Source organism: Populus nigra, chromosome 4 (genome assembly GCF_951802175.1).
Source record: "Populus nigra chromosome 4, ddPopNigr1.1, whole genome shotgun sequence".
In the NCBI taxonomy this organism is placed as follows: Eukaryota; Viridiplantae; Streptophyta; class Magnoliopsida; order Malpighiales; family Salicaceae; genus Populus; species Populus nigra.
Window position 1 is genome coordinate 22,236,489 of NC_084855.1, and position 21,366 is coordinate 22,257,854.

Genomic DNA, 21,366 nt, shown 5'->3' on the forward strand with positions numbered 1-21,366 from the left:
AAAAGAAAGTCTACTCTTATGTGGGACTACCGCCTCTGCGCATGCATACATTAGTTTATTTACGAAAAATTGTTTTTTTACGAGTTAATTATTAATAATAATCTCTGATTCGGTGATCAATCTAGTGGGTCTCATGTCAAACTATATAAAAATTAACTTAATTAAATCTGAATAATATAATATGTCCATTCACAACCTCATTGATCTAATTAAAATTCAAGTAAAATTAATTTTAAAATGATATTATTTTATTTATAAAAAAAATTTAAAATAAAATCAATTTAAATTGATTTATTTCTAAGTTGACCTATTAAACTAATAACTGAAATCTCAAACAATATTATAGGCCGGAATGAGTTTTATAAATATACTTCACTTAATAAGCTGAAGTTTCTCCAATAACAAATAAAATTATACATTCCCACTACCCTCTCATATAGTGGTGGTGGAAGCCTTTAACTTACAAGCAGTCATGCTTAGAGTTTATTACGGTAACGATGGTGTTTTAAAGTGTTCTGTTATTTTGAAATGTAATAAAATAATATATTTTTTTTATTTTTTAAAATGTATTTTTAATATTATTGTATAAAATAACTTGAAAATATTAAAAAATTAATTTGAAGTAAAAAAATAAAATAAAAACGATATCATGAAGTGAATAATTATTGTTGTTTTCGATTGGTGATACAAAATTCTTCTATATAAAAACAAATTAATTAAAAACGAGATCATAAAGTCAACTCTTTATGTGGATGCATGAAGGGGTAAGAGGTGGATGGCAAAGGGCTTGAAATCTGCACAGCAGGTCTCGAGTTCGAGCCAGGGCGTACACCTCTTGTAAGAGCCTGGGACAGCCAGGGTTTTACTCACTCACCTGAGCCCACAAAGTGCGCTTTCCGGAAGGTGGGGTTTCCTCAAATCTAAAAAAAAAAAAAGGGTAATAGGTGGATGTTTATGTCTCAAAATAAATAAATAAATAAATGAGTCCCTCTAAGCCTTCTAATCGACGTCCAGGTTAATAATGGAAGTTAATATTATTCTAATACGTCATTTTTTTCTAATTAAATCACAAAAGTATTAAAATATTTTCTATATATTTTTTTAATGATTAATTTTTGAAAACATTGATAATATTTTTAAATTCAATCTAGTTAGATAGATAATTCTAATGACTTGATAATTTATAATTTAAAATTTAAATTAAGTTGAGTTTTAAATTAAATAAAACAGTAGCTGATTCATTCCAATCAATTAATCTTTTTAAGATAAGAACTGTTTGATTTTTTAAAAAAAATATTGTTTTAAATTCATTCAAATCAAATTATAATTTAATCTTCAAAATAAAATAATTATTATTTAAAAAGGAATCAGGTGTCAAAACACCATTGATTAAAAGTTAAAAACTTGTAATTGAGATCTGGCCTTGCAGGGGAAAGGGTTTATTCCCTCTCTCTACCTCCAGGTTTAATCCTTTCTATATATATTTATATCCTCCATGAAACTTTATTTATTTATTGGATTTATAGGTGTTTAGTGTCTCTATACATATAAACTGGCTCGAATACAATATATATTAAAAAAATTCAAAACTTGAAATACTATGCATAATTATATCAGTTGAAAACCCCGAATTTTAAAATCTTTTTGGATAAATAATTTATAATTATTCAATTGATTTAAAAATTCAAAAATCTCTTGTACGTGATCTATGAGGTAAAATAGAAAGCAAAAACCAATGCACTTATTCAGGGAAGAAAGTTGAGCCATCAAAATCGCCGAACCTCTTTGTTTCCCTCACTCTCTCTCCCCAAAATTCAACGGCTGGAGTCAAGTTCCGCACAGAACCCGGGAACTCCAAACAGCCGTTGGTTGATCTTGATTCTCTTATTGTTGGAGCAAATTCAATTTGGCAAAAAAACCTCTCTTTTATCACTTTCACTGTCAAGTCACCCACTCAAATTCTATCACCACCATCACCAACATCACCAACCACGGAACATTGTACTCTTTGGCCTTTCCATCATAAAAAAGATCAAAACTGAAGAGGGTTCTTGTTCTTTTGCTAATTCAATCCCTTTGAACAGAAAAGAGTTGGGTTTTTTTTTTCTTTATTCTTGAACCACCTAACTGGTTCTTGGAACTTCCTTGTAGATTGTTTTGCGTTTGTGCTAACAGAAGATTGGCAAGAGGGAGAAAATGTTGAGCTTTAAGGAGTTTTGGACGAAGAAAACATTGGTGGCTCTTGGGTTGGGACAGTTTCTCTCTCTCCTCATTACTTCTACTGGATTTTCATCCTCTGAACTTGCTAGAAGAGGTGCAGCTCCAGTTTTCTTCTTTCTCAAGCATTTAATTTTTATGTCTTTTGCTTGCTCAGAACTCGTTTCCTTCTTTCCCCCCTGCGTTGTTATAGCTGTTTGTTTAGATGATGATGGTTGTCTTGTGAAGGAAATCTTAAGTTAGAATGCAAAATCTCAACTTTGTTGGTGTTTTTTTTTATACTGTAGTATTCTAACTTGGTTCTAATTCAGGAATTAATGCACCAACTTCTCAGTCCTTTCTAAACTACGTCTTCTTGGCCATTGTTTATGGAAGTATTATGCTTTATCGGAAGCAAGCACTTAAGGTGAATTTCTTTGCTTCATCTTCTTACTTCAATTTTTTCTTCCGTCATTTAGTAGATGTTATTAGTTTAGTATATAATTTAAGTGCTACTGAACTCATTTTCTGAGTTTACTTCTATCATTGGAGCTTTCATGAGGGCTGGGAAGTGATTGATTAGAATTAATGTCTTCATTGGATGTTCGTATTTAAGCTGCAGGGATGCAGTGGATGGGTGTAAGAAGTTAGGGACATAAAAAATTGAAGGAAATTCCGCTTGGTCTTTTTTTGAGGTGATAGGAGAGTTCCTGATGAAATAATTACTCGGGGTAGATTAGTGATGCAGCTGCAATATAAACCAATTTGAGTTGACAGCGAAGAATATTTTGCTCAAATTTCTTTTTTTGTTGAATGATCTTTTCTTTGTTTTCATCTTTCTTGGCTGCAATTTTAATATTAGATGTTGATGTTTTTGGATCTCCTTTTGGAATTTGTGCAGGCAAAATGGTACTACTATGCTATTCTTTCATTGGTCGATGTAGAGGCCAATTTTCTTGGTGAGTCTTTACTCTACTGGTGCTACTGACTGGGTATATAGGTTATTTATTTCCTGCTCTACTGTTGACTTTTTAGCTAAACATTTGTACTAACTATATTTTTCATTTGATTGTAATTTTTTTCTTTTACTGATCCTGTATTTTTAGTATCTACGAGATTAAAAAATCCTGAAGATGTACTAGGAAATTGCATATCTCTTGATTATAAAGCAAATAATCAATTTGGTACTGGTGAACTTTCACCGAAGCCTGGGCATTCTCTCTGATTAGTATCTAGTTGTGATAATATAAACGAGAGTAAAGTACTTCAAATAGATATTTTTCACCTTGTGGTGGTGTAAATCATGAAGCGGGTTACTTCTCACGAGTTCTCAGCAGTATGGAGTTGCATCTGCTGCTGATGTATCTGTTCTGCTACATGTTTTAAACAATTTGTAGAAGAATTGATAATGGGAACATGTTATTCTAACTTGATGTCACTGACCTCACTGGCGCTTGCATTTTATATTTTCAAAAGAAATGCCACTTAGGCCTTTCATTAGTGAAGTATAAGTAGTGAATTGTGATTGTTAAAGCGACTCATGCTTATGATAATTGATCTCATCTTCATTCATGGGCAGTGGTGAAGGCCTATCAATACACATCGATCACAAGTGTCATGCTGCTGGACTGTTGGTCAATCCCTTCTGTTATGGTTCTTACATGGTTTTTCTTGAGCACAAAGTACAGATTCAAGAAAATAGCTGGAGTAGCTGTTTGTGTTGCAGGCCTTGTTATGGTTGTTTTTTCAGATGTTCACGCTGGTGATCGATCAGGTAACTTTGCCCTATCTCTTTAATTAATTTTTCTTTATTGTTTGACTGATGTCTGTTCCATGACCTTAAGTTAAATCATAATGTAGCTTTTGGATGGAATATTTTCCAATTTCATTGAGCTGTCTTTGAGGATAGCATGTTATGTTCGTGTTTTGATAGTTTCACTCGCTTGTAAGGTAGGCAAGGGTTGTTTGATTTTTCTCTCATTTCACTCTCTAAATGAATGTGCTAGATAGGAGAATAGTTTTACTATATACATGTGTGCTTTCGTTCATGTTCATGAATCCGTGGTTCTTTTTGGGATGTGGCTATTGATATATCGAGTGCAGAAAGATATTGACCTACAGCTATAAGCCAACATGTTCTAAGGTATTATCAATTTACCTTGTATGCCTTGATTCTCCCTTCTGGAGATACTGAATGTACTTAAACTCTCATATTTGAGATGCAACTGTAGCATTGTTGTTGTGTATAACATTTCGTAACCATTTCCATTACAGTTTTGTCTCATAGAATTGAATGATAATCTCTTAACAAGTGAGCTTCTTTCTTGTAGGTGGGAGCAACCCTCGTAAAGGAGATGCTCTTGTTATTGCTGGAGCAACGCTGTATGCTATCAGTAATGTCAGTGAGGTAAGCCAAATTGCGTGCTATAATTTTGTCTAGGTGAAAATCAGTGCTTGTTCTCTGATCCTCCATGCTGCTTCCATTTGGTAGTTGTTCTCTCATGATCTTACTTCTTCAAAGAAGTGTTACTGACTTTTTGTTTAGCTAATTATAGCGTGTATAAATTGATAGTCTTAATCCAACTTTTGTTTTAAGTTTAGGTCTTCAGTTTGGCCTTGGAGGAAGGTTAAAAATTTGTCACCCTCCTATTAATATGTGCTGCATAACTTTTTCATATAAAAAAGGCAACCAAAAACAAAAAGGAAAAGGAAAACACAGAGAAACATGGTGCCTGGCTTTTTTCATTTGAGATTTTGGTCTGAAGTTTTATTTTTTTTGGAGAGTGATTTAGGTCTGAAGTTGATTTTCCAGATATCGGTTAGAAGTTTTCTTATTATGAATTGTAAGTAATTGTTTTCTTAAATAGTTTAAAGTCTTAGTTTTTATTCATCATTTCAAGACAATGGGGGCTTAAAGCAATACAGGTATTAAGGATATAAATTGTTATACTTGTCACAGTAAATAGAAAAGGTTTATCTTCATTTATTTCCTTCTGTTATGCAGGAGTTTCTTGTAAAAAATGCTGATAGAGTTGAGCTCATGTCGCTTCTGGGTTTTTTTGGTGCCATAATCAGTGCCATTCAAATGTATCCTTAACTTAATGGCTAAGGTTGATGGCTATGAGGAACATCAACCTTTCTACTGATGAGTTACTTTAATTTATTCTGTGTAAATTGTCTACAATCGACTTTAAAACTTCATGATATCCAAAACTCATGATCACTTGGCTAACTTGATTGTGCCATTCAATGTTGGTAAATTGTTTAATTGTTTTTGGCAATTGTATCCCTTAGTGATATCTACAGAAGTATTCTGGAGCGCAACGAAGTTAAATCCATTCACTGGTCAGCTGGGGCAGTATGTTTCTTGTCCATCCTCTTCTTCCAAAGCATATGTATCTTACACTTGTTTTTCCTTTTATTCCTGTTCACATGACTCAGCAATCACAATAGAATGGTAGCTTCACATCTGATGTTTAATGGTTCTGTATAGGGGTCATCTTTGTAATTTGCTTCTGGTGTTAGATGATTCTTAACCAAAATCAATTCAAATACATACATATAATGGCTCAGACGAAAAACATTCAAGAGAAAGATATGAAAATGAATGTAGGATTTTAAATATTCAGTTATTATCAATTGGTCTGACATTGTTAGAGAATTGATTTGTCTTTAAATTTAATACATATAGAAGTCTTGAGGATTATTCGGTTAGAGTTTAACTTTTCATGTTTACTTTATGTTGTTGGTTTCAGGCTCTTCCGTTTTTTGGATTTTCAGTGGCAATGTTTCTGTTCTACTCTTCAGTCCCGATCTTGCTTAAGGTATGGATTTGAGTTACCATAGAACTAACTAAAACTTAGTAAGAATGTGGGCTGCCTTTGAATTCAAGAACTTGAAATTGTAGTTTGAAGGGTGATGAATGATTGCGAGCTACCTCTTTGAATTGAAAATCTTTTTCAAAATCTGTAGCTTACATGCACTAGATTAAAATCTTCTTAGCATCTAAAACACCGATTATATTTATTGAAATCTGTTTTTATCCCTCGTATACACTACCAATGGTTAATTTTGGTTTCGCTCTTTTATTAGTCATTAATTACTTTCTAAATTAATGGTGCTTTTCATTTGTTACTTTATCATCCATCGATTTTTAGCACAAATTTGATGTTTTGTGAGATGGTGCCAAGCCAACCATATGCATCAGTTGTGCTTCAGTTATCTGTGATGGTTTGGTGCTAACATGAAAGGAGCTAATCCATATGCATCAGTTGTGCTTCAGTTATTGCTTCAAGCCTGTACTTAACTGATTTTGACAATAAAATTTTATTCTAGACTATCAAGCTGCCATCACCTTCATCCAATGTCTTAACTTCAGAGGATTTGTATTATTATTTTTTTACTTGTTTTTCACCAGCCCAGTAAGGTTACCATCTTATAATTTGTCATAATTGTAACTTTTTAATACTTGCAACGGTAACTTTTGGACAAATGTGAAATTCAGTGTGATTATCAGAGTTTTATTCAATGCTAGAGGGCAAGAGTTATTTAGACTGACCTCATGGATGGTTTATAATAGTGCGTGCGCATGCTCACCTAAATATTCTAACTCCCACTATTTACAGATTAGTGGATCCACGATGCTCAACTTGTCTTTGCTGACATCAGACATGTGGGCTGTTGTGATTCGCATCTTTGCTTATCATGAGAAGGTTTGTTAACTAATAACATTGTATGAATGTGAGAATTCAAGTATTATGCAAGTTCAAATGTTCACACATGGAATTTTCTCACTGATGGGAATATTGATCAGGTTGATTGGATGTACTTTGTGGCCTTTGCTGCTGTTGCTGTTGGGTTGATCGTTTATTCTGGGTATGCAACTTTTTGGATTTTGCTTTGAATATTTATCTCCATTTCATATGTGATAAATTCGTAAGAAAAACAGAAATCTCTGGCTTTGCTGTTTACCTAAGCTCCTTCATCAGGAGCACTAACTAGCAAATGAGTGCTCTAGTTTGAATGAACTGTATGTCCTTACAAAGCTCAACCCTGTTAGGGTTACAGAGGTTAGATTATGGAAAATATTTTGGATGAAGTAGGTCTGACAGACTTTTGATACAAGGTTCAAAAAACAGTAATATTTAGTCATGTTAGGTTTGTACACTAGCTTTGCGTAGTTAAGGCTACATGAAACAGACCTTGATGGTGTTTGAGTGGTTAGGCTATTCCCAATTCTGTCATGTTAAGGATGCTCCATTCATTTTAGCTCCCCTGGTCCATCATTGTAAGTTACTTTTCTATGAAGACACTTATCTGCAATATTCCTCATGCTTTGAGGATAGGCTAACGTGTATTCACTGGAATTGGAGGTTAGATTTTCCAGGTTTTTTCTTTCTTTTCTTTTCTTTTCTATTTTTCTTTTTATTTTTTTGGCATTTTCTTAGCTTGTGTTTAGTTCATGGTTAAAAATTGGAGTTTAAATTTTCAGAGGTCAAGTGTCAAGGGTTTAAAAAAGTAATTGAAGGGTAAAGGTTAAGGATGTTTGGTAGATGCGTAAAAATTGTGTAATGATGGGACCCAATTTATTTTAAATATAAGTTTAAATTAAAAGAATTAGTTTTCGTGAAAGTTTAATAGTGTCACAATCTATGATTGCAGGATGGTCTCTGTTCACTGTCTATATCTATGAATGCTGCTATTCTTTACATAATGTGATAAAAAGTGTGTTAGTATGGAAGCCCTATGCTTCCTAAATCACTACTTTTTCACGGACAACTCAGTTTGGAAAATGACTTGCTGGCATGCAGTTGAAAAATGTCTGATATCTCTGAAATTTCACTCTGGTGTACGGGAATGAAAAATGAATATATCACCATTCTTGTCATGTGGTCTCCATCTCATCCTTTGGTAACATGATGATAGGTCATTTTATCTCTTCTGTGAGCAAACCATATCACATGTGCCCAACTCTTATGTTGTTTATGCAGGGGTGACAAGGAAGAGGATCAACACCATGCTGGTGATGAAGATGAAGATGCAGAAAGAAGTAAACATTTCGACGAGGAGGCTTGTTCTGGAAACCGCGGTCAAAAAACTATCCCTGGGAGCTCAAAAACCAGGGATAGTAGTAAGCATGATCTTGCTAGCACCAGCATTGCAGATGAGCAAGACATTGAGAGCAAGAATGTGGGAAAAGATGTGTGGGGGAACAAATCATAATAAGGCACTAGATGCAGAAAAAGCTTGAAAAACGAGCACATGGGAAAAGTCTCAGGAGCTAAAAATCGTAATGCAGGATCTGCTTTCAGGGGTTAGAAAGAGCGCACGTCTCACTCCTGCTCCAACAAACTATAGGTGTCAGCTAAGTTGGGGGTAATGGTTAGCAGAAAAGGAGGGGGGGTTCAATAATCACCAATTTGCAGCTTGGAAGTAATTTTTTATGCATAATTGCAGTTCTTATTTTCTTTACTTTTTACGTTGTATTACACGTTGTTGCCTTACTCATATCATCAGTCATAATCTAAAGTATATTCTTAACCTTTCTTAATGTTTAGAATGTTTAGGGATTTGTTTCACCAACTTGACAAGTGGTTTATGTCAGAAAACTTTTTAGCTATTTTTGTGGGGCAACTGCACAGGATATTGAACTTAAATGGCTAAAAAAAACCAAGAGAAGCATACCAATTTCTCTAGATTTGCTTCCTAGTCTCACCAGCATGTGTGGCTAAGCTTAAACATCGTAAGTGCACAACCAAAGATTTTCGCCACCACTCCCTCGTTCCCACCATTGAGTTGCTCGTCTAGCTTGAAAACTTAAAGAATGCTGGATTGGGGTGCACAGCATAAAGAAATTTTATCATGTCAATAAGATTGGATGAACAGAGTGGCCCCAACTGGTCCTTTATTGAAATAATGTACAAATATGTTAGTGCAACGACCTTTTGCTGACAAATCTCCAGCAGATTAAAAAACAAACGGACGAAACGCGAACCACCAAGCCTGGACTTTATTATAAAAATAAATCTCTTGTTCCCTCGTCAAGGTTAGAAATATGAGGAGTCCCCAAGCTCATCTTCGTGAGTTTTAAACTTTTTTCGGCGAGCCCTAGGGAACAACAGCTGATGAATCTGCTTTCGAGCAGCAGTTTTACAGGTAGCCTGCAAATTATATAGACAAAAAATATCAACAGACGGGCAAACTTTGGTCCTGGATACAGTGTCAAGACGTTCATCAATCCATGTCATCAATCTGAAGAACAATGAACGCCTCTGTTAACTTCCAAAGGACCAGAAAAACTTAAATTTTCCTAGCTTGTACATGATATCGGTACTTGTTTTCCCGCATAAGTAAAAAGGAGGCAAGAAAATGCACATGAATGCAAGCACACATTGCCCTTGTAGTACATGAAATGTTCAACTCATCAACCAGTTACATTTTCAGTGCCTCTCATATAAAAGAACTCACATGTGGAGTAAACAACCTTACATCAGAGGGCAGAAGATTGTACCACTATAATGAATTCTACAGATGTGCTCAAAGGTCAAGTTTTGGGAGAAACATCCATAGTTTCCCACAGCAGTGAATAAAGGAATGAAACAAAAGCTTCTGACCCAGGCTTGGAAATTCCAGCAAATGATGTTGAAAAATGAATGAGGCACATTCCAGCAAAAAGCAATAGCGAGAATGATGTTTAAGAAAAATTAGAGAGCTATATGGCACTTGATTGGTACCCAAAACACAACTATGCATCTAGCTAGAAGAAAGGCACTTCAAAGAAAGATTGCAAAATACTTTTAAAAAGGTCAAGAGGAGAGTGATGGACAACTCACAAAACGTATCAAGTGATGTGAAATTTTTGAAGACAAATAATATGGCTAATGCCGAGGGACATTTTTGGAATGAGAAGTAACTACTATGCAATATTTCAAAAGAAGTGTTGTACTTTATGGACCAATTTCAAAAGAGATGAACATGCATTAAACATGCGCATAAAATACCAAAGGTAAAATTGGTTTTCCAGCGAAAATTTAAGCAAATAACACTACTGATTTTTACAAATGCATGATGCAAAAGAACTTATTCAGCATATTTGACACTGTTTCAACTTTGGTAGGAACCAGACAATTTGAACAGTTACAACTGTACATTCAGATAGGCTTTCACATCAGAAAATCTATTACCTGACATAACCTGGATAAGTCATTTTCTATTCTACACATCTCAACTGTGCCTTAGATTACTTACCCGGACTTTGAAGGGAAACCGATGAGTTCGTGCTTCCAACCCAGAGAAAATTCTAACATCCATGCCAAGGCTATCAACCCCAATCAAATTAGCTCTCTGTATAAGATCAAAGGGACGCGGACAGTAAATAACTGACCAACTATAAAAAACTGATCTTAAGCAGGAATGCAGACATAAGTTTCTCATAAACGCTGCAGAAGTGTCTTAAACAGAGATACACGAATATTGCAAATGAGACTCCAATCACATCCCTATTTCTCATTTTCATCACAATGATTTGATAGACTGGTGTGGTTTTTTTCAGCAAGCCTGATATGGTTTGCTATCAAACAAGACCTGATTGAATAGTGCACAGGCAAGATGTATATTTTGACATCCACTTTCATTCCAATTAGGTTTTTATAGCTTATAAATGAAAAAACAAGGCAAAACGAGTTAATTTCCACTAATAAATTTATAGCTTCTCTTTGGGAGCTTATTGTTTGATAAATTTTGCCTCTCTTACAGGCTCAATTGCATATTAGATTGTGTTTTGCTTTTGTTCTATGTCAGGAAGCAATAGAATAAGATTTGCAAGTGATTTTAAGGCATAACATGGAGCTCAAAGAATTTGCAAAACTGGGGATAAGGAAGAGATGAATCGTTCAAGAGTCCTATTATGGAATTGTTACAACAATATTTTTTGCGGTCAGAATATTTCTCATAGACAATCTATTCATAAATGCATTCTTGGTTTTCAAGAATTTTCTGACTGCAAGTTACTTGACAAAACATTTTGTAAGTGGTTGTCAAAACTTGAAACCCATTGTGAGTTTAATGAGATTCCTGAGGATCAAAGGATGAAGCTTACTTGCAAACTTGACGATGATGTGATAGAATGGTTAGATCATATATCTTGTTCAGTTTGACAAGGCAATTTTGTTCTGCCTCAAAATGTTGATGCGTGTACAGAAGAATGTGAATATAAGGAAGCAAGTTCAAGATTTCAACAATAAGTTGAATGGTTGAACAAAGAACTGTTTTGCTCCAAATTGTTGTTAAAAACAGATTTAACAATCAAGAACCTGTTATCATAGTCATCCAGGATACTTTTCTGAGAGAGTTTCAAGAAGGAGAGAAACAGAACAAAATAAAGTTTTGGGCTCAAGTCAATAAGAAATTGAAGAGCAAAAGATGCTGACTTTATTGAGAGAAAAAACAAATTAGTAGCGGGTCCTATTAGATCTGAAGCTGATCCTGTAACCAATAATTTTGATTTTCTGAATATCAACAAGCCAGCTTGGTTTGGAATTTTCTTCTCCATGACCATCCATTTATTGATTTTTCATGAAAGGTTTCAAGTTAAGCGACTTTATAAAGATGTTTTAAGTCCTTCATTTGATGTTTAATGTGGAAAGCTGTAATTATTTTTCTGTCACTAATGAGAGTGCAAGGTTTTCTTTTTCAAGTGAAGTGGTTAGAGAAGTGTTGACAACCAAAAGAGAACTAAAATAATGCTACTTGCCTCTGAGTAGTTTGGACAGCATACAAAGACAAGATAATGAAGTTGTTATCTTTTTTATCAGAGGTTTGTTAGCAAGTGCCTATGACACAATTTCAACACATCCAAGTGAACAAGAAATGTGTTCTACAGATCATAGCAAATAAACAGGCTGCGTACAGCTTGCACAATATCTGATACAAGAAACCAGAAATATAGAGGGATAGCACTCGAAAGCATTTATTTACCTCAACATGAAGACCCTTCTTCTTGCAAAGAGCTTTAAGAGCAATATTGCATCTACTTCCCTTTTCACTAAAGTGCTCTAAAATTGCTGGAGTCGAGTGTGCAAGGACATCAGGCTCTGCTTCTTGAAAATCTTGTAAACTAACCGCAGACTGCAATATCCAAAGAAATGCACTGTTGTAATAGAACGACGTTGAATTGCTGAGTGTGGAAACCACTGCATAAACAAATTATAAAATGCTTTCCCTCCAAATAGAATTTAGTAATGGGTGAAATAATCTATCATTCCAAAACAGATGCCTTAATTAAAAAAGCAATCATATGTTTTGTTTTTTGTTCACGTGTCTTAATTATATTTCAAAGTAAAATCTATTCCCACTAACCCTGTGAGCTGGGCTTCCAACCATCCACACGAAAACATAAAATGTCATGCAGGTTATGATTTATGTTCTACAAATATGGTTATAAGTATGTACCTGAGATCCATACAATGAAAATAGCTCTATTCTCATGATCTCCAAGCAATGGAGAGTTGAACCAGAGCTGCTTACATCACTTTTGGAGTTAAAGCTCAAAATTTCTGTGTCTACAGAGGCAAAAAGGATATATGTGTGACGGAATAATTGCACAACAACATCACAGGTATGTTCTAATGTAAATGAGAGATGGCACCAACTGAAAAGGATGTTCTTGAATGCTCAGGTTTACACTAAATATCTAGAGCTGCCCTTGATTGAATAAATACAGTTCATATTTTTAATTGGTGAAAAGTTACATGAGAACCATCAATGAAGAGTGTAGGCTGGGAAGCATTCCATTCCAAAAATCAGCTTGGTGCAGCTACACAATGCAATTATTTTGTTCCTTAAATTATCCATCTGATTTTAGTATCCCCACCAGCCCCACTCCACCAGTGTGTATCAACTAAAGGTAGGTCCATTACGTGAAGAGTAGGAATGAAGAACAGTAAAAACAGCATAAAAAATAGAAACATAGCTTAAGCATGAGTAGAATTGAAGTTGGAATAAGGGAATGAGATTTAGGTTTGATGAAAATCTCTAACTTCTGTAATTGATTGATAAAATAAGTTGTCTGGTAAAAATCCTCCTAATAGCTGATCTGCACTAGTTAAATGTTCTCAATCCTAATTGTTACAAAAATAAATTAATTCTTATCCTAATTGACTAATATTATTAAAAGTCAAATGCTAGTAACTTGACAACTAGAAATCCTATAAGGATTCCTAACAAAACAAAAATCAATAAGCAAACTTTAGAAGTTACATTAGATGGTGTAGCAAGGTAAGCATAACCACAAGATACCTTTCCGGTCTGAATTATAGCCATCACTATCCTCACAGTGAAATGATGTTCTTAAGTATAATTCTTCATCAGAAAAAGCTGGTCTCAGACAACCCACAATAGAAACACCATTTGATGGATGGTCCATTTTTCTATAGTATTCCATATTGATTGCCTGTGAGGATGCAGCATTCAGTAAATTAAAACAGTAAAAAAATAAAATAAAAGAGTAGGTCTAATTTCCTACTACCCTTTTGCGGCACTGCCACCCTTCTAAAGTTGATCTATATCATTTTTCATGCAACTAACTCAATCAATTCACTCCTGACCTAATTTGTGGCACAAAAAGAACTTTTAGATGCCTTCTCTATTATTATTTTCATTGCTTCCACGCTTTCTTCATATGTTTTCTTTCGAGAGATTTATGGGGAAATTTTCTCTTAGTATCCTCAAATACTTGATTTCTTTACTTTTTTGTGTATTAAAATCTCTAACTTGACCAAAGGTTTGGTTTAGTTTATAGAACTTTTTCACTTAAATATTAGACTTTGTTGGAATCACAATTTGTTTTCCAATGAGTTAGATCGACCGTTATTTGTTCTTTGTATCTTAGGTTTTTCGTTGTGCAAAGCTGGGCACATGATAGATAATATAGAAAGGTTTTGAAAAGGTGCCACAATTTCCTAAAATCATTGTCCTATAAGTATGTATAGACCACAGTTACAAGCTATATATTGTTACAAAATGCACTAAACCACAAAAGGAGTATTTAACAATAGAGGTGGCAAATGGATGGGTATGGATTGGATCAAAATGGTTATGGATTATGTTTTATCCATTACACATTTATGACCTTTTTATTTTAAAGATATAAACATGAATAAATATTTTATGTTGCCTTTCAATTAATGAGTCTTTTTTCATGTCAATAAAGTTTGTTAAAAGATATAAATTATTCTTTCTAAAATCATCAAAGATAACACAAGAAAATAACTTAGGTCCCTTGTAAGAAAATAACTAGGGTCCAATTTAATTTGCTGAATTGGTTTTATTAATTTTGGAGTTAAATATCTGTGGGGTGAATATAAATAAAAAAAATACAGGCATGAATTGAAATTTTAAAATAGTTTTTCTTTTTAAGAAATCTTCTATAATATTTGTAGCAACTGTAAAAAGGAATAACAAAAATTTTATGGATACTTTCATGTAAAAAAGTCAGATAAGTAAGACAACAACCAAGGATCCAATTTACTAATTTGATTTGCAATTTCAATTTTTAGGAAAAGAAAAAAATAAGCAGTGATACAAAATCTGCATGCCACGTGAAATGGGTGTCAAAATCAAATGATTGTTCTCCGAACCATACAAATTTAGCCAGTCCCAGGCCATTGCCATGGTGGTATGGCACCATGTCTTAAGCAATGACCATGTAGAACAATTACTAATAAAAACAGTTCAACACCAAATATCTTAAATTGAAAGAAGACTGAAAAATATTAATAATGATTGCCTGTCAACAATCTTCATTAAGATTTCCAAGAACAGTTATGAATTATGTAGATTTCCATCCAAGTCAGTAATTCGCTATATTAACTAGGAAACCAAGTTGTAATCACCTTTGTCATGCACTTGGCAAAATAAATAGGATGAACCAAGCTGGAAGTATCTGGCATTCCCCAATCAACTGGAACTTCAGAGACTTCCGAATCCATTACCTATTTGATTTTCATGTAACTTCAGTTTGCAGAATAACTCATAAGGATGTGCAAGATTCAACCCAGAAATGAGGAGCAGTGATTACTAACCTCAAAGTAATCCTCATCAAATGGTATATCATCTTCACTGCCAACATTGAAAATATTGTATTCATTGACTACCTTTTTATTCTCGTACATTGGAATATCCATCCCAATCAAAACATTCTGAAAAGAATTCATGAATGCTTTAAGAAGAAATTCAAATTCATGCAACTCGAGCAACAGAAAAGAGGAAACAGATTATTAAGGTAACTTACAAAAAGAAAAGAAAAAACATCTTTAAGGGATTACATATTCCACCCTTTATTTTTAAAAACATATGCTTCACACCCTATAATTGCATCCTGATCATGTTGAAGGCCTTCTGTTAGCTGACTGACAGGTTCTGCACCTACATATTAGGGGGCTTTAAAGGGCTGTGTTTCTTTTTTTTAGCCAATGATATCCTGCTGTTTGAACAAATTTTTATTGTGCAAGGAATACAGGTTAAATCTTTAAGATAAAATAACAATTTCATTACAGGGCAGTAGTTTTTCTACTGCTATTTTGAAAATAAAATATGCGGCAAGTAACCAGAGCAAAACTTTGAGAGTTTGTAATTTACAGTAATAAATATCTAGGCAGAATCAACCAATTTATTTTATAGCTAATCATTTTTCCATCATTTATTACCTTTTAACTAGTAACAAAATCATCTTTTTAGGGTTACGTATATGAGTAGAAGATATCCAGTAAAAAAGGCTCCAAAGGGCACTAAGCATTCACAGATAACACCAACTGCATAGCAAGTGTGTAACAGCATCACTTCAGTCATCCAAAAGCTTTCACTGTATTCCACATGTGTCCAATAATCTGATAAATAGGATAACAAGGAATAACCCTTGAATCTTTTTTCTTGCACTTATTCCAAAGAAACTAAAAATATAATAGAGGAATACACTTCTATAGTCCCTGTTCACATGCAAAAATCTCCACCTCTCAACATTGCTTCTCTAGTTCTAGTAGTCTTCTTTTTCCCTGTCACCCTAAATTTACATGCTAGGGTTCAAATAACATCTTATTGAAGAGCTTTTTGGCTTGTTGGACTTCTAAACGTTGAGTGTACACGAAAATTCTCCCAAATTTTGCGCTGTTATTCAACTTGTTCACCATTGTGCTACAATGTTTTTGCCTTTTTGGTTCAGTTATCAACAGGGACTTTTTTTCTGTGTTTTGGCAGGGGGCATAAAAAGAATATTTCACTCTTGCCCCTTAAACATATTCTGGATTCATCCAATGAAACATAAATAAGTGTGACCTCACCACAGGGTTGCTTGCTCCTCGATCTTGTAAGATATTGCTATCGTCAAAAATCTCAAAGAATATGTCTGAGAAGAAATTCATAATAGAAAAAGAGGATTAGGTCAAATCAACCAAGTTCATGTTTTACGTATGATTATGCATGCACATTACAGCTAGAGTATACCTCCATAGTCATCAATGATATACTGAAATTCGGCCCAGGAAATTTGTCCATGTGGTTCACAATGTACGGATCCAGGAAAAACCAGCAAAGCACTAGTATTAGCCTAAAACAAAATGAAAGGCACGACTATGAATTCTTACACAGAGAAAAAATCATGGCATTTACAGCAAGTAGACCTATGACACTGAAATTTTAATTCTATGCTTCCATAAAACTATCCAAGCACCCACCTCAACAGTTGTCCTTGCTATTTCAGCAGAGGTGAGCTGAGTTTCACGAGTCCTTTTGCTAAGTTTCACTTCTTCTAGTGGATGATAACCTCGATGACTTGTGTAATTAGATGAATCAGGAACCGAATCGGAGTAATCTGCAGCAACTGAAACTTTCTGAAGGCAAAGATTACGGCCCACAGATGACCATTGGAACTGTGTTGATCCAAAAAATGGATTTCTGTACCTGAAATTTAACATAAAAAATACTATCTTCATAAAATATTCCAGAAAAAAACAGCTAATAACAAGAGACAGGATTGAAGGAATATCAATGCCTTGGAATTGTATGAAAAACTTAAAAATATTCAAACATGTAGCTAATTTTTAAAAAAAAAGGAAGAAAAAAAATATGAAAGAACTAAATCAATCTCATGCTTTGAACATGATTTCCAACTTCCTGTGCTGCGTATCTTTATCAAAAATGAATATATTCACCTTATGCTGGAAAGGTCACAAGGTCTGCAACTGTCAATAGGAGACTTGTTCCAGCTATTTGTGCCCCCGTGTGATGTTGAGCAGCAAAAGGCATCTGCCTGGCATAGTTGACAATGGGAAGAACCTGAAAACATTATACATAAACATCAAGAAAAACACCTTGAATGAAAAAAACATGGAGTTTAAGAGGAGCAAATTCGATTAACAGAGATGCTGAAAAGGAAGAATTAAAAAGCAAAATCCTCAGTCAATGACAAAAGTAGATTAATGAAATTTATTACTTATTTCTTTCTCTCTTTTTTCAGGTTCCAGAAAGCTAATTCCCCATCAACCCATCCCAACCAATGCATGAAATGTATTTGTACTGCAACCACAATTTTAGAAGAAAAAGGAAAAGAAAGAATTGAATTCATTCACATTCATTTCTTGCATTCTCAGCGAGAAAACAAATTAATAGCAAGCTTATACCCTTCAAATAAAAGTCTTTATGGAAAAGGGGTATCAAAAACTGAAGTGCCTTTCCTAATGTCTTCATATTAATACATTCTTCTGATTTGCAGTGGACTAAGCAAAGAGGCATCAAAACAGAGCTAAGAAATAGAGCCTTTCTCCGAAACACAAAATGGGTTTTCAAGAAAAGAGTCGCTCTCTTTTGGGTCGGGTTCGATTCTTGAAATCAATGGGGGGGAGCATGCACGCAACGCACCCTAATTAACAAACAAAAAGAAGAAACAAAAGCATGAAAAGAAGGTCATAGTAATTACCGAGTGAAAGCGAAGAAGCAATAGCTGCTGCCGCTGCTGCAGCGATCACCATGAGAGAGAGAAGAAGATGCGATGGGAAGAGAGGAGGGGAGAGGAGGGATATGAAAGGGATGGTGTTTGTGTGTCGTTTGTGTTATGTGTTAAGTGGAGGGATTGGGCCATCAAAATCTGTGTCAGAGCGGTCGTGTCCAGAAGACTAGACTTTCACTGACATACATTAGATGTCCAATGCATGACATGGCCATGGCATCTATTTTGTGAAATTCGTTGGTATCCAGAATTTTATTTTATTTTAGTAAGGCAAATTTTGACAACAGGTAAGGCTTAACATGCCATTGAATTTCTTGCCAAAATAATAATAATAATAATACTTTTGTTTTTTAGTTTTCAGTTTGGCAATACAATGAAGTTAGACATTCGATTTTTTCTTTTCTTTTTTACAAGAATTAAGAAAAAATATCATGAAATTCTAAGGAGTGCTTTAAAAACAATGTAATTCTTCTCCTTGATTCACATTGGAAATTAGTAACGTGTATGTTTGGGAGTGTAGTTATAATTGTTTTTCAAAGTATTTTTCATATTGAAATATATTAAAATAATATTTTTTTTATTTTTTAAAAATTATTTTTGAAATCAGTACATTAAAACGATCTAAAACATATAAAAAAAATAACAAAAAAATTTTAAATTTTTATAAAATGTAATTTGCACCGCATTCTCAAACGATGCCTTATTAATCTCACATAAAAAGTCTTGAAGAGTTTTAAGAGTTTTTTTTGGAATATGGTTGGTTATTTTTGTAATCTTGCATCAAGACGTTTCATGAATTCAAATGTTAATTATATTAAAAAAAAATTACATTTAATAATGGAAATTTTATGAGATTAGTATTGTTTTGTCTAGAAAAAAAATTATCGTACAATTATAATTATGAACAATCCTTTATTTATTATAATTAATATTATATTCTTGTAAATATGTGCTTAGTTTTTTTTTTTATGATCATCTTGAGTTTGTGTGGATTGATGTTGGGTGCCCTTGAAATATTTAAGAATTCTCTAAAATTACATTGATTCTGACTATAATATTATTTTTCTTCATTTGTGAACATAATTCAAAACATATAAAATCATTATATTATGTATTATATGATTATTTCTTTCTTTATTTTACTATAATATTCTTAATATATACGTGTGAAATCTTTAAAATTTTGGATGCCACAATTATCGAAAGAGGAGTTCCAGATTATGAATGAATTTCACCGGTGGAGAGCTAGAAGTCGGTTTGCGGCTGAAAACACTCTATCTATTTTTTTAGCATTTTTTTCAAAGATGCGAATATCTTGTTTGTATAAAAACTATAGCCTAAACACAATGATGATGATTCATTTATCTTTTTTACTTTTGATGTATTGAATTAGTGACATAAGCGCACACAACTTTTATTTTATTTTATTATAAAACAAAGATTTTAGTCATAGTTAGTTAAATTCAATCTGGATGGATTGAAAACAAAGTATATATTATAATTTGGTGAGTTAATCTAAAAATTAATTAAAAAAATAATGGGTTTAACTAGATAATGAGTTGAATTTTAAAGTAAACTTTAATTAGGTTTAGATTAGTTGATGGTCATCCGAATCTTGAATTTACCCATTAAACAAGTTTAATAATGTTTATTTTAACATGAGATTTCTTAAGGAAAAACAGGTGTGGATGCATGCAATTAAGCTAAAGGTTTATTGATTTTTCTTTTTAATTTTCTTTTTATTCAATAGTAAAGTGAATATTTAAAAAAGCATTACAAATTAATAAATTTACGATCTTCCTGTTAGAAAATAATATAAATCATATTTTAGGATTTCACCTAATAGTTTAAGTGTTTGGGTTGAATTTATTCTTTGATATGGTATTAGAGCCTTAATGATCAAGCGGTCACGAGTTCGAATCTCATCATCTTTATTTATTTGATAAAAATTAAGTACATGATAGTATGAGTTTGTGTAAATTTCAAGACCAAAGGGTTCTCACTTGAATATGTATATTAGATGATAATATAAATTATATCTTGAGAAATTACCTAATAACTTAAACTTAAATTATTAAGTTGAGATGATTTTTAGCACTCCCAACAAAAGTAGAAAGAAAGATTGTCGACGTCTTGCACATACCCTTCAACTCCAGCAACAATTTCACGTGCCTATATATAGTGGCATCGTGAAGGTAAATATAAAATCATGTAGCTCTTCCTTTAGTTCATGATCTAAAGCTACTGCCATCTCTGCTGTGAAATAATTTTCCCAATCACCAATCTTTCCTTTCGTAAAGAAGTCAGAGTTCTTGAAAGAAAATTATGGGGAACTACTCTTGTTGATCTCCAAATTGCTTAAATTCTAAACTGCACAGCTTCGTTATTCTGAGCACCACCACATCACTTTCTTCATCCTGTGTGAAGGGTTGCTCTAAAAATTCAGTTAACCTCTTACTATGAATTGAGGGATCGCTTTTCAAATCCTCATATTTAAGAAACAATATCAATTTTCTCTGGCAATTCTAAGCTTACTTTCTAGTAGCCTAACATCTGGTCCCCAAAGGGTCCATAAGCTGAAACTCCTTGATAAAAAATCTCGAACACATCTTCTAGAGGTTGTGGTTCTGGTAATAGTTGATTTGTTCATAAAATGCCATGTTGAAATAACATTTATTAGATCACGGCAAACATAAACAAAAATGTAAGGACAATGAGTAGAGAAGAGGCGAGGTGAGGGAAGAGCCTCAAGATTAAAAATAGATTCGTGCTTGGCGAAGTATCCTTCTGGGAAGGTGACTAGGTCATGAGGATTAGTTGTGAGTTAAGGGTGCATTGGTTGCGAAGCCAGGATAACATCAGCTGGTTGAGCCTTAAAGTAGTCTTGTATGTAAAGGATTACTTTTAGAGCTGCACAAGAAAAACCATGCAATCTGGACATGATAGATAAGGTTTGTATCTAATTATCAACCTTTTAATATTGAATAAATCAGGAGAATGACTATCTACTAAACACCCACTCAGATATGAACCTACAATAGATAACCAACAAACCAAAGACCCTCGTCTCTCACTAAGAACCCAACATGTCAGCTAATCCAGCCCTGAAGCCGCTCCAAAATACAGATAAACCCACAACACACCACTCGTACCATGAAAAAATAGCAAAAAGC

General features: G+C 33.6%; 2 protein-coding genes across 4 annotated transcripts; one reads left to right on the forward strand and one right to left on the reverse strand.

Annotated features, from left to right (window-relative positions):
* Nucleotides 1–1,713: 1,713 nt before the first annotated feature.
* Nucleotides 1,714–8,738, forward strand: LOC133691575 (uncharacterized). The gene is made up of 11 exons (XM_062112143.1): nucleotides 1,714–2,314; nucleotides 2,529–2,623; nucleotides 3,098–3,155; nucleotides 3,776–3,970; nucleotides 4,527–4,603; nucleotides 5,201–5,283; nucleotides 5,503–5,554; nucleotides 5,952–6,020; nucleotides 6,822–6,908; nucleotides 7,010–7,071; nucleotides 8,187–8,738. Exons 1-11 carry the CDS (start codon nucleotides 2,197–2,199, stop codon nucleotides 8,416–8,418), a joined length of 1,128 nt encoding a protein of 375 aa, XP_061968127.1. The 5' UTR covers nucleotides 1,714–2,196; the 3' UTR covers nucleotides 8,419–8,738.
* LOC133691574 (uncharacterized protein At3g49140) lies at nucleotides 3,775–18,320 on the reverse strand. Of its 3 annotated transcripts, XR_009841711.1 has the most exons (13): nucleotides 18,164–18,320; nucleotides 17,400–17,523; nucleotides 16,923–17,148; nucleotides 16,693–16,795; nucleotides 16,530–16,594; nucleotides 15,276–15,392; nucleotides 15,087–15,185; nucleotides 13,492–13,645; nucleotides 12,646–12,755; nucleotides 12,172–12,321; nucleotides 10,444–10,539; nucleotides 9,138–9,356; nucleotides 3,775–9,022 (listed from the first exon to the last, which is right to left on the reverse strand). XR_009841711.1 is itself a non-coding variant. In XM_062112142.1 (12 exons), the coding sequence occupies exons 1-12, from the start codon at nucleotides 18,213–18,215 to the stop codon at nucleotides 9,243–9,245; spliced, it is 1,329 nt and encodes a 442-aa protein (XP_061968126.1). In that variant the 5' UTR covers nucleotides 18,216–18,320; the 3' UTR covers nucleotides 9,084–9,242. The 3 variants fall into 3 exon arrangements, 2 of the variants coding, with proteins under 2 accessions (XP_061968126.1, XP_061968125.1); XM_062112142.1 differs by lacking the exon at nucleotides 3,775–9,022 and having other exon boundaries at nucleotides 9,084–9,356; nucleotides 16,693–16,714; XM_062112141.1 differs by lacking the exon at nucleotides 3,775–9,022 and having other exon boundaries at nucleotides 9,084–9,356.
* Between the last annotated feature and the right edge of the window lie 3,046 nt (nucleotides 18,321–21,366).